At 62.1% G+C, this 12712-nt stretch overlaps 1 protein-coding gene across 1 annotated transcript in view; it reads right to left on the bottom strand.

Annotated features, from left to right (window-relative positions):
• FANCD2 (FA complementation group D2) overlaps positions 1-12712 on the bottom strand; it is a 157796-nt gene that overhangs the window by 117832 nt on the left and 27252 nt on the right. The window contains exons 4-13 of the mRNA XM_069735956.1: positions 8331-8437; positions 8125-8191; positions 7369-7421; positions 4080-4158; positions 2370-2494; positions 2178-2265; positions 1964-2068; positions 1798-1880; positions 1622-1730; positions 1469-1504 (exon numbers count right to left, since the gene is read on the bottom strand). Of these exons, the coding sequence (XP_069592057.1) occupies positions 1469-1504; positions 1622-1730; positions 1798-1880; positions 1964-2068; positions 2178-2265; positions 2370-2494; positions 4080-4158; positions 7369-7421; positions 8125-8191; positions 8331-8437 (852 nt within the window). The remainder of the gene's footprint in view (positions 1-1468; positions 1505-1621; positions 1731-1797; positions 1881-1963; positions 2069-2177; positions 2266-2369; positions 2495-4079; positions 4159-7368; positions 7422-8124; positions 8192-8330; positions 8438-12712) is intronic.

Raw genomic sequence — 12712 nt, 5'->3', positions numbered from 1 at the left:
GGGATAGTGGTGGGAAGGGAGGACGAGGCAGAGGAGGAGAAGAGAATGGTGGGGAGGGAGGAGGAGGAGAAGAGAGGTGGGGATAGTGGTGGGAAGGGAGGACGAGGCGGAGGAGAAGAGAATGGTGGGGAGGGAGGAGGAGGAGAAGAGAGGTGGGGATAGTGGTGGGAAGGGAGGACGAGGCGGAGGAGGAGAAGAGAATGGTGGGGAGGGAGGAGGAGGAGGAGAAAGAGGTGGGGATAGTGGTGGGAAGGGAGGACGAGGCGGAGGAGGAGAAGAGAATGGTGGGGAGGGAGGAGGAGGAGGAGAAAGAGGTGGGGATAGTGGTGGGAAGGGAGGACGAGGCAGAGGAGAAGAGAATGGTGGGGAGGGAGGAGGAGGGAAGAGAGGTGGGGATAGTGGTGGGAAGGGAGGACGAGGCGGAGGAGGAGAAGAGAATGGTGGGGAGGGAGGAGGAGGGGAAGAGAGGTGGGGATAGTGGTGGGAAGGGAGGACGAGGCAGAGGAGGAGAAGAGAATGGGAGGGAGGAGGAGGAGAAGAGAGGTGGGGATAGTGGTGGGAAGGGAGGACGAGGCGGAGGAGAAGAGAATGGTGGGGAGGGAGGAGGAGGAGAAGAGAGGTGGGGATAGTGGTGGGAAGGGAGGACGAGGCAGAGGAGGAGAAGAGAATGGTGGGGAGGGAGGAGGAGAAGAGAGGTGGGGATAGTGGTGGGAAGGGAGGACGAGGCAGAGGAGGAGAAGAGAATGGTGGGGAGGGAGGAGGAGGAGAAGAGAGGTGGGGATAGTGGTGGGAAGGGAGGACGAGGCAGAGGAGGAGAAGAGAATGGTGGGGAGGGAGGAGGAGAAGAGAGGTGGGGATAGTGGTGGGAAGGGAGGACGAGGCAGAGGAGGAGAAGAGAATGGTGGGGAGGGAGGAGGAGGAGGAGAAAGAGGTGGGGATAGTGGTGGGAAGGGAGGACGAGGCGGAGGAGGAGAAGAGAATGGTGGGGAGGGAGGAGGAGGAGGAGAAAGAGGTGGGGATAGTGGTGGGAAGGGAGGACGAGGCAGAGGAGAAGAGAATGGTGGGGAGGGAGGAGGAGGGGAAGAGAGGTGGGGATAGTGGTGGGAAGGGAGGACGAGGCGGAGGAGGAGAAGAGAATGGTGGGGAGGGAGGAGGAGGAGAAGAGAGGTGGGGATAGTGGTGGGAAGGGAGGACGAGGCAGAGGAGAAGAGAATGGTGGGGAGGGAGGAGGAGGAGGAGAAAGAGGTGGGGATAGTGGTGGGAAGGGAGGACGAGGCGGAGGAGGAGAGTGTGGTGGGGAGGGAGGAGAGTGGAGGAAAAAGTGGTGGTGGGGAGAAGCGAATTGGGGAAAAATGGAGGCAGAGAAACATCACTTGTATACTGAACAGTCTCCACCCTATCCCAACATTTGCCCACCCTGCGTCCCCCTTGGCACTTTCCGCATGCTTTGTTTCCCCTCTGGTTTCACCTTGAACTCCTCCGCTGTTTCCGTACCATCTATCGCCTGGAAGAGAAAGACACAATCATCCTGTGATCGGAGCAGCGTTTCTCAGGCCAAGTGTTGGGTGTGCTGCTCCCCCTTGTGCATGTGTAAGGGCAGGGTACACCATGTCGGGCTCACCTTTATCCACGCGTCACACGTGTGCTTCTGAAAGCAGACAGCTGACCTAATAACTTCCATCAGGATGGTGACACAGTCTTGGCTGCCGCGCCCCGGGGGCCTAACAACACTGAAGAACAAAACCAGTGACCCAAGAGGTCAGTGACCGCCCCCCAAGCCAGACTAGCGGCACCTACCCGGGTCCTGACGTGGTGGCTGGGACCTGCGACCGCGGAACACACGACTCCACATCGAGGCGTCTCCGGAGCTCAGAGATCACCTGGAAAGGGAGAAGGGAAACCAAGGATCCAATCACCCCCTCCCCTCCTCAGAGTGCCCCCCCATGATTAGGACGGGTCTCACCTCCAGGGCGTCCAAGGGGGTCACTGTGTGCAGAATAAACTTCACTATCACAGGAACCACGTCCAGGTCCACAGCACCGAGAGCCGACATGACCCACAGCCGGACCTGGAGTACAGGGTTCGTCATGCATCACCACACAGGACACACCACCACCCCACACCTGGAAGAGAGGGGTCCACCGAGTATCACCACACAGGAGTCGGACCCCCATTACCTCGGTCAGCAGCTCTGTGCTCAGGTTCAGGCTGGAGAAGGCATCCAGTACAGGAACCATCAGCTGTGTGTTCTGCCTCAATACCGAGCTAGGGAAATATGGAGACGATCAGCAGCGGCACCATGAAGACTTCTACAGGTCAGATCAGCATTGCCCGCTCTCGCACCCTGACCTCCAGCCATCAGCCATTACCTGAGCTCGCGGCCGACATCATTGTGCTCAGAGTCCTCCAGGATTTCAGGAAGAGCGCTGATAACGTGCTGTTGAACATCCGCGGGGGCCACAGTCACCAGCTGCATGATCTTACTGGTCAGCTCCTAGATGGACAGATATCATCCTGAAGTTAGCCGGGAGCAGTCACTTCAGAGACACCTCATACTTTCCACTAATCTGCAGGTGACAGCAAGCGGCCAGCCATCGGAGGTGAGGGAGCATCAACTAATCCCACCAGGTGGGACTACAGCGCATGCCCAATCATCGGAGATGAGGGAGCAGCAACTAATCCCACCAGGAGAGATTACAGCGCATGCCCAATCATGAGAGGTGAGGGAGCAGCAACTAATCCCACCAGGAGAGATTACAGCGCATGCCCAATCATCGGTGGTGAGGGAGCAGCAACTAATCCCACCAGGAGAGATTACAGCGCATGCCCAATCATCGGAGATGAGGGAGCAGCAACTAATCCCACCAGGAGAGATTACAGTGCATGCCCAATCATGAGAGGTGAGGGAGCAGCAACTAATCCCACCAGGAGAGATTACAGCGCATGCCCAATCATCGGTGGTGAGGGAGCAGCAACAAATCCCACCAGGAGAGATTACAGCGCATGCCCAATCATCGGAGATGAGGGAGCAGCAACTAATCCCACCAGGAGAGATTACAGCGCATGCCCAATCATCGGTGGTGAGGGAGCAGCAACAAATCCCACCAGGAGAGATTACAGCGCATGCCCAATCATCGGAGATGAGGGAGCAGCAACTAATCCCACCAGGAGAGATTACAGCGCATGCCCAATCATGAGAGGTGAGGGAGCAGCAACAAATCCCACCAGGAGAGATTACAGCGCATGCCCAATCATCGGAGGTGAGGGAGCAGCAACTAATCCCACCAGGAGAGATTACAGTGCATGCCCAATCATGAGAGGTGAGGGAGCAGCAACTAATCCCACCAGGAGAGATTACAGCGCATGCCCAATCATCGGTGGTGAGGGAGCAGCAACAAATCCCACCAGGAGAGATTACAGCGCATGCCCAATCATCGGAGATGAGGGAGCAGCAACTAATCCCACCAGGAGAGATTACAGCGCATGCCCAATCATGAGAGGTGAGGGAGCAGCAACTAATCCCACCAGGAGAGATTACAGCGCATGCCCAATCATCGGTGGTGAGGGAGCAGCAACTAATCCCACCAGGAGAGATTACAGCGCATGCCCAATCATCAGATGTGAGGGAGCAGCAACTAATCCCATCAGGAGAGATTACAGCGCATGCCCAATCATCAGATGTGAGGGAGCAGCAACTAATCCCACCAGGAGAGATTACAGCGTGTGGCCATTCATCGGGGCAAGGGTGCAACGACTAATCCCACCAGGAGACTACAGGGAGCGGCCAGTCATCGGAGGCGAGGGAGCAGCAACTAAACCCACCAGGAGAGACTACATCGCACACCCAATCATCGTGGTGAGGGAGCAGCAACTAATCCCACCAGGAAAGACAACATTGCGCGGCCATTCATCGGGGTGAGGGTGCAGCGACTAATCCCACCAGGAGAGACTACAGAATAAACTGGGGCCCCTCATCCATGATGCCCTATGTACCCACATGGGGGTCTTGGTCTGAGCCCCGACCTCCTCTACGTTAGTAACATAGTAGGGGCCTTGTGCTGTAGACCCTCCGCACTCACCTTCCCGCTCACCACAAGATCCAGCCACTTCAGTTGGTTGATGATCAGTCGGGGAATACAGATCCCATCACTGCCAAAACTAGAAAGGAAAAAGCTCATTACTGTCAGAGAGCAGCTGGACGAGCGGCCGGCCAGAGGGAGGGAAGGACGAGGGAGGGAAGGACGAGCGGCCGGCCAGAGGGAGGGAAGGACGAGGGAGGGAAGGACGAGGGAGGGAAGGACGAGCGGCCGGCCAGAGGGAGGGAAGGACGAGGGAGGGAAGGACGAGGGAGGGAAGGACGAGCGGCCGGCCAGAGGGAGGGAAGGACGAGGGAGGGAAGGACGAGGGAGGGAAGGACGAGCGGCCGGCCAGAGGGAGGGAAGGACGAGGGAGGGAAGGACGAGCGGCCGGCCAGAGGGAGGGAAGGACGAGGGAGGGAAGGACGAGCGGCCGGCCAGAGGGAGGGAAGGACGAGCGGCCGGCCAGAGGGAGGGAAGGACGAGCGGCCGGCCAGAGGGAGGGAAGGACGAGCGGCCGGCCAGAGGGAGGGAAGGACGAGCGGCCGGCCAGAGGGAGGGAAGGACGAGCGGCCGGCCAGAGGGAGGGAAGGACGAGCGGCCGGCCAGAGGGAGGGAAGGACGAGCGGCCGGCCAGAGGGAGGGAAGGACGAGCGGCCGGCCAGAGGGAGGGAAGGACGAGCGGCCGGCCAGAGGGAGGGAAGGACGAGCGGCCGGCCAGAGGGAGGGAAGGACGAGCGGCCGGCCAGAGGGAGGGAAGGACGAGCGGCCGGCCAGAGGGAGGGAAGGACGAGCGGCCGGCCAGAGGGAGGGAAGGACGAGCGGCCGGCCAGAGGGAGGGAAGGACGAGCGGCCGGCCAGAGGGAGGGAAGGACGAGCGGCCGGCCAGAGGGAGGGAAGGACGAGCGGCCGGCCAGAGGGAGGGAAGGACGAGCGGCCGGCCAGAGGGAGGGAAGGACGAGCGGCCGGCCAGAGGGAGGGGACGGACGGACGAGCGGCCGGCCAGAGGGAGGGAGGGAGGGGACGGACGGACGAGCGGCCGGCCAGAGGGATGGCAGACAGATAGCGCATACTCCACCTATCGTACAGAAACTCCGGCAGTTTCTCAAACAGCAGATTAACGAGCGGCCGGCCAGAGGGAGGGAAGGACGAGCGGCCGGCCAGAGGGAGGGAAGGACGAGCGGCCGGCCAGAGGGAGGGAAGGACGAGCGGCCGGCCAGAGGGAGGGAAGGACGAGCGGCCGGCCAGAGGGAGGGAAGGACGAGCGGCCGGCCAGAGGGAGGGAAGGACGAGCGGCCGGCCAGAGGGAGGGAAGGACGAGCGGCCGGCCAGAGGGAGGGAAGGACGAGCGGCCGGCCAGAGGGAGGGAAGGACGAGCGGCCGGCCAGGGGGAGGGAGGGAGGTTGGGACGAGCGGCCGGCCAGGCGGAGGGAGGGAGGGACAAGCGGCCAGCCAGAGGGAGGGAGGGAGGGACGGACGAGCGGCCGGCCAGAGGGAGGGAGGGAGGGGACGGACGGACGAGCGGCCGGCCAGAGGGAGGGGACGGACGGACGAGCGGCCGGCCAGAGGGAGGGGACGGACGGACGAGCGGCCGGCCAGAGGGAGGGGACGGACGGACGAGCGGCCGGCCAGAGGGAGGGAAGGACGAGCGGCCGGCCAGAGGGAGGGAAGGACGAGCGGCCGGCCAGAGGGAGGGAAGGACGAGCGGCCGGCCAGAGGGAGGGAAGGACGAGCGGCCGGCCAGAGGGAGGGAAGGACGAGCGGCCGGCCAGAGGGAGGGAAGGACGAGCGGCCGGCCAGAGGGAGGGAAGGACGAGCGGCCGGCCAGAGGGAGGGAAGGACGAGCGGCCGGCCAGAGGGAGGGAAGGACGAGCGGCCGGCCAGAGGGAGGGAAGGACGAGCGGCCGGCCAGAGGGAGGGAAGGACGAGCGGCCGGCCAGAGGGAGGGAAGGACGAGCGGCCGGCCAGAGGGAGGGAAGGACGAGCGGCCGGCCAGAGGGAGGGAAGGACGAGCGGCCGGCCAGAGGGAGGGAAGGACGAGCGGCCGGCCAGAGGGAGGGAAGGACGAGCGGCCGGCCAGAGGGAGGGAAGGACGAGCGGCCGGCCAGAGGGAGGGAAGGACGAGCGGCCGGCCAGAGGGAGGGAAGGACGAGCGGCCGGCCAGAGGGAGGGAAGGACGAGCGGCCGGCCAGAGGGAGGGAAGGACGAGCGGCCGGCCAGAGGGAGGGAAGGACGAGCGGCCGGCCAGGGGGAGGGAAGGACGAGCGGCCGGCCAGGGGGAGGGAAGGACGAGCGGCCGGCCAGGGGGAGGGAAGGACGAGCGGCCGGCCAGGGGGAGGGAAGGACGAGCGGCCGGCCAGGGGGAGGGAGGGAGGTTGGGACGAGCGGCCGGCCAGGCGGAGGGAGGGAGGGACAAGCGGCCAGCCAGAGGGAGGGAGGGAGGGACGGACGAGCGGCCGGCCAGAGGGAGGGAGGGAGGGGACGGACGGACGAGCGGCCGGCCAGAGGGAGGGGACGGACGGACGAGCGGCCGGCCAGAGGGAGGGAAGGACGAGCGGCCGGCCAGAGGGAGGGAAGGACGAGCGGCCGGCCAGAGGGAGGGAAGGACGAGCGGCCGGCCAGAGGGAGGGAAGGACGAGCGGCCGGCCAGAGGGAGGGAAGGACGAGCGGCCGGCCAGAGGGAGGGAAGGACGAGCGGCCGGCCAGAGGGAGGGAAGGACGAGCGGCCGGCCAGAGGGAGGGAAGGACGAGCGGCCGGCCAGAGGGAGGGAAGGACGAGCGGCCGGCCAGAGGGAGGGAAGGACGAGCGGCCGGCCAGAGGGAGGGAAGGACGAGCGGCCGGCCAGAGGGAGGGAAGGACGAGCGGCCGGCCAGAGGGAGGGAAGGACGAGCGGCCGGCCAGAGGGAGGGAAGGACGAGCGGCCGGCCAGGGGGAGGGAAGGACGAGCGGCCGGCCAGGGGGAGGGAAGGACGAGCGGCCGGCCAGGGGGAGGGAAGGACGAGCGGCCGGCCAGGGGGAGGGAAGGACGAGCGGCCGGCCAGGGGGAGGGAGGGAGGTTGGGACGAGCGGCCGGCCAGGCGGAGGGAGGGAGGGACAAGCGGCCAGCCAGAGGGAGGGAGGGAGGGACGGACGAGCGGCCGGCCAGAGGGAGGGAGGGAGGGGACGGACGGACGAGCGGCCGGCCAGAGGGAGGGGACGGACGGACGAGCGGCCGGCCAGAGGGAGGGAGGGAGGGGACGGACGGACGAGCGGCCGGCCAGAGGGATGGCAGACAGATAGCGCATACTCCACCTATCGTACAGAAACTCCGGCAGTTTCTCAAACAGCAGATTAACGAGCGGCTCCTGGAGAGAAAGGCAAGCAGTGAGTTCTCCGACTACAGGTTTAGTTTGTGAGCCAGCATCACACTTGCCAGATGTGACCACCACAGAAACCCCACACTCCCTCTCCAACGTGAGCTCAACGGCAGCAATCACGGGGACAACCACAGACCCGGTGTCTTACCGCCTCCAGCTGCAGTCACGGACAACCACAGACCCTCAGAGTCGCAGCTGAAGTCTCCTGGAAACATGGATCAGTTGTCTCCATATTGTGTTCAGCACAGCGTACACAAATCCAGACGTGAGAAAGTCCAGAGCAAAGACCCCTAGTAAAACCACCTGAACACAACAGGGTCTCCCCTTTACCCACCAGGCAGGATGAACCTCAACTATTGGTCTGGGGGATCCCGACTGCCACGTCAGACTCGCTGACAATGTGGTGAGGAATTTCTCAAGGAGAAAACAGGAGCGAGCGAACCTCTAGATCAATGTTTCCCAAACTTCAGTCCTCACGGACCCCAACAGTTCATGTTTTCAGGATTTCCTTAGTATTGGACAGGTGATGGAAGTATCTGTAGTTCTCTCACTTGTGCAGCACTATGGGAATCCTGAAAACATGACCTGTTGGGGTCCGTAAGGACTGGAGTTTGGGAAATACTGCTCTAGATTCCTCTACACATGACAGTCCTACTGGACTGTGGTCTCATCCATGGCCGCTCAATCATACCTGTAAAATATCGATGCCCAGCAGGATCTTTATTAGACTGTCCAGAAAGGATCCGATCAGCGGAGATCTGCGAGGAAGGGACACTATTACACAGCGGCATCACCCAGCCAAGAACCCCAGAACTCAGACACCATCATCCAACCAAGCCATCCAGCCCCCATATGCCATCACCCAGCCAAGCCCCCTCAGCACCCAAACACCATCACCTGTCCTCGTCTTCAGTGCAGCGGCAGCCACATGGCAGAAGACAATTCCTGAAGCGCTCCCGATCTTCAATGTGAGACTCCAGGCCGGCTATAAACTCACGGAGAACCTGAGGATATACAGCGGACATGTCACACAACACAGTGGGATCCTTGTGGACACTGCACCGCAGCACTCCTCCCTGGGGACATACAGCGGACATGTCACACGCCACACTGGGATAATGGTGGACACTGCACCGCAGGACTCCTCCCTGGGGACATACAGTGGACATGTCACACGCCACACTGGGATCCTTGTGGACACTGCACCGCAGCACTCCTCCCTGGGGACATACAGTGGACATGTCACACGCCACACTGGGATCATGGTGGACACTGCACCGCAGAACTCCTCCCTGGGGACATACAGCGGACATGTCACACGCCACACTGGGATCCTGGTGGACACTGCACCGCAGAACTCCTCCCTGGGGACATACAGCGGACATTTCACACGCCACACTGGGATCCTGGTGGACACTGCACCGCAGAACTCCTCCCTGGGGACATACAGCGGACATGTCACACTCCACACTGGGATCCTGGTGGACACTGCACCGCAGGGCTCCTCCCTGGGGACATACAGCGGACATGTCACACGCCACACTGGGATAATGGTGGACACTGCACCGCAGCACTCCTCCCTGGGGACATACAGTGGACATGTCACACGCCACACTGGGATCATGGTGGACACTGCACCGCAGGACTCCTCCCTGGGGACATACAGAGGACATGTCACACACCACACTGGGATCCTGGTGGACACTGCACCGCAGGACTCCTTCCTGGGGACATACAGCGGACATGTCACACGCCACACTGGGATCCTGGTGGACACTGCACCGCAGGACTCCTCCCTGGGGACATACAGCGGACATGTCACACGCCACACTGGGATAATGGTGGACACTGCACCGCAGGACTCCTCCCTGGGGACATACAGCGGACATGTCACACTCCACACTGGGATCATGGTGGACACTGCACCGCAGGACTCCTTCCTGGGGACATACAGCGGACATGTCACACGCCACACTGGGATCCTGGTGGACACTGCACCGCACCGCAGGACTCCTCCCTGGGGACATACAGCGGACATGTCACACTCCACACTGGGATCATGGTGGACACTGCACCGCAGGACTCCTCCCTGGGGACATACAGCGGACATGTCACACGCCACACTGGGATCCTTGTGGACACTGCACCGCAGCACTCCTCCCTGGGAACATACAGCGGACATGTCACACTCCACACTGGGATCATGGTGGACACTGCACCGCAGGACTCCTCCCTGGGGACATACAGCGGACATGTCACACGCCACACTGGGATCCTTGTGGACACTGCACCGCAGGACTCCTCCCTGGGGACATACAGCGGACATGTCACACTCCACACTGGGATCCTTGTGGACACTGCACCGCAGGGCTCCTCCCTGGGGACATACAGCGGACATGTCACACTCCACACTGGGATCATGGTGGACACTGCACCGCAGGACTCCTCCCTGGGGACATACAGAGGACATGTCACACACCACACTGGGATCCTTGTGGACACTGCACCGCAGGACTCCTCCCTGGGGACATACAGCGGACATGTCACACTCCACACTGGGATCATGGTGGACACTGCACCGCAGGACTCCTCCCTGGGGACATACAGCGGACATGTCACACGCCACACTGGGATCATGGTGGACACTGCACCGCAGGACTCCTCCCTGGGGACATACAGCGGACATGTCACACTCCACACTGGGATCCTTGTGGACACTGCACCGCAGCACTCCTCCCTGGGGACATACAGCGGACATGTCACACTCCACACTGGGATCCTTGTGGACACTGCACCGCAGGGCTCCTCCCTGAGGACATACAGCGGACATGTCACACACCACACTGGGATCCTTGTGGACACTGCACCGCAGCACTCCTCCCTGGGGACATACAGCGGACATGTCACACTCCACACTGGGATCCTTGTGGACACTGCACCGCAGGGCTCCTCCCTGAGGACATACAGCGGACATGTCACACTCCACACTGGGATCATGGTGGACACTGCACCGCAGGACTCCTCCCTGGGGACATACAGCGGACATGTCACACGCCACACTGGGATCCTTGTGGACACTGCACCGCAGGACTCCTCCCTGGGGACATACAGCGGACATGTCACACACCACACTGGGATCCTTGTGGACACTGCACCGCAGGACTCCTCCCTGGGGACATACAGCGGACATGTCACACACCACACTGGGATCCTTGTGGACACTGCACCGCAGGACTCCTCCCTGGGGACATACAGCGGACATGTCACACACCACACTGGGATCCTGGTGGACACTGCACCGCAGGACTCCTCCCTGGGGACATACAGCGGACATGTCACACACCACACTGGGATCCTGGTGGAAACTGCACCGCAGGACTCCTCCCTGGGGACATACAGCGGACATGTCACACGTCACACTGGGATCCTTGTGGACACTGCACCGCAGGGCTCCTCCCTGGGGACATACAGCGGACATGTCACACTCCACACTGGGATCCTGGTGGACACTGCACCGCAGCACTCCTCCCTGGGGACATACAGCGGACATGTCACACGCCACACTGGGATCATGGTGGACACTGCACCGCAGGACTCCTCCCTGGGGACATACAGCGGACATGTCACACGTCACACTGGGATCCTTGTGGACACTGCACCGCAGGACTCCTCCCTGGGGACATACAGCGGACATGTCACACGTCACACTGGGATCCTTGTGGACACTGCACCGCAGGGCTCCTCCCTGGGGACATACAGCGGACATGTCACACTCCACACTGGGATCCTGGTGGACACTGCACCGCAGCACTCCTCCCTGGGGACATACAGCGGACATGTCACACGCCACACTGGGATCATGGTGGACACTGCACCGCAGGACTCCTCCCTGGGGACATACAGCGGACATGTCACACGCCACACTGGGAACATGGTGGACACTGCACCGCAGGACTCCTCCCTGGGGACATACAGCGGACATGTCACACGCCACACTGGGAACATGGTGGACACTGCACCGCAGGACTCCTCCCTGGGGACATACAGCGGACATGTCACACTCCACACTGGGATCCTTGTGGACACTGCACCGCAGGACTCCTCCCTGGGGACATACAGCGGACATGTCACACTCCACACTGGGATCATGGTGGACACTGCACCGCAGGGCTCCTCCCTGGGGACATACAGCGGACATGTCACACTCCACACTGGGATCCTTGTGGACACTGCACCGCAGGACTCCTCCCTGGGGACATACAGCGGACATGTCACACTCCACACTGGGATCATGGTGGACACTGCACCGCAGGACTCCTCCCTGGGGACATACAGCGGACATGTCACACGCCACACTGGGATCATGGTGGACACTGCACCGCAGGACTCCTCCCTGGGGACATACAGCGGACATGTCACACGTCACACTGGGATCCTTGTGGACACTGCACCGCAGGACTCCTCCCTGGGGACATACAGCGGACATGTCACACGTCACACTGGGATCCTTGTGGACACTGCACCGCAGGGCTCCTCCCTGGGGACATACAGCGGACATGTCACACTCCACACTGGGATCCTGGTGGACACTGCACCGCAGGACTCCTCCCTGGGGACATACAGCGGACATGTCACACGCCACACTGGGATCATGGTGGACACTGCACCGCAGGACTCCTCCCTGGGGACATACAGCGGACATGTCACACGTCACACTGGGATCATGGTGGACACTGCACCGCAGGACTCCTCCCTGGGGACATACAGCGGACATGTCACACTCCACACTGGGATCATGGTGGACACTGCACCGCAGGACTCCTCCCTGGGGACATACAGCGGACATGTCACACTCCACACTGGGATCCTGGTGGACACTGCACCGCAGGGCTCCTCCCTGGGGACATACAGCGGACATGTCACACTCCACACTGGGATCCTGGTGGACACTGCACCGCAGCACTCCTCCCTGGGGACATACAGCGGACATGTCACACGCCACACTGGGATCATGGTGGACACTGCACCGCAGGACTCCTCCCTGGGGACATACAGCGGACATGTCACACGTCACACTGGGATCCTTGTGGACACTGCACCGCAGGACTCCTCCCTGGGGACATACAGCGGACATGTCACACGTCACACTGGGATCCTTGTGGACACTGCACCGCAGGGCTCCTCCCTGGGGACATACAGCGGACATGTCACACTCCACACTGGGATCCTGGTGGACACTGCACCGCAGGACTCCTCCCTGGGGACATACAGCGGACATG

Source organism: Ranitomeya imitator, chromosome 8 (genome assembly GCF_032444005.1).
Source record: "Ranitomeya imitator isolate aRanImi1 chromosome 8, aRanImi1.pri, whole genome shotgun sequence".
Taxonomy (NCBI): domain Eukaryota; kingdom Metazoa; phylum Chordata; class Amphibia; order Anura; family Dendrobatidae; genus Ranitomeya; species Ranitomeya imitator.
This window is presented reverse-complemented; position numbering and strand designations above follow the sequence as displayed.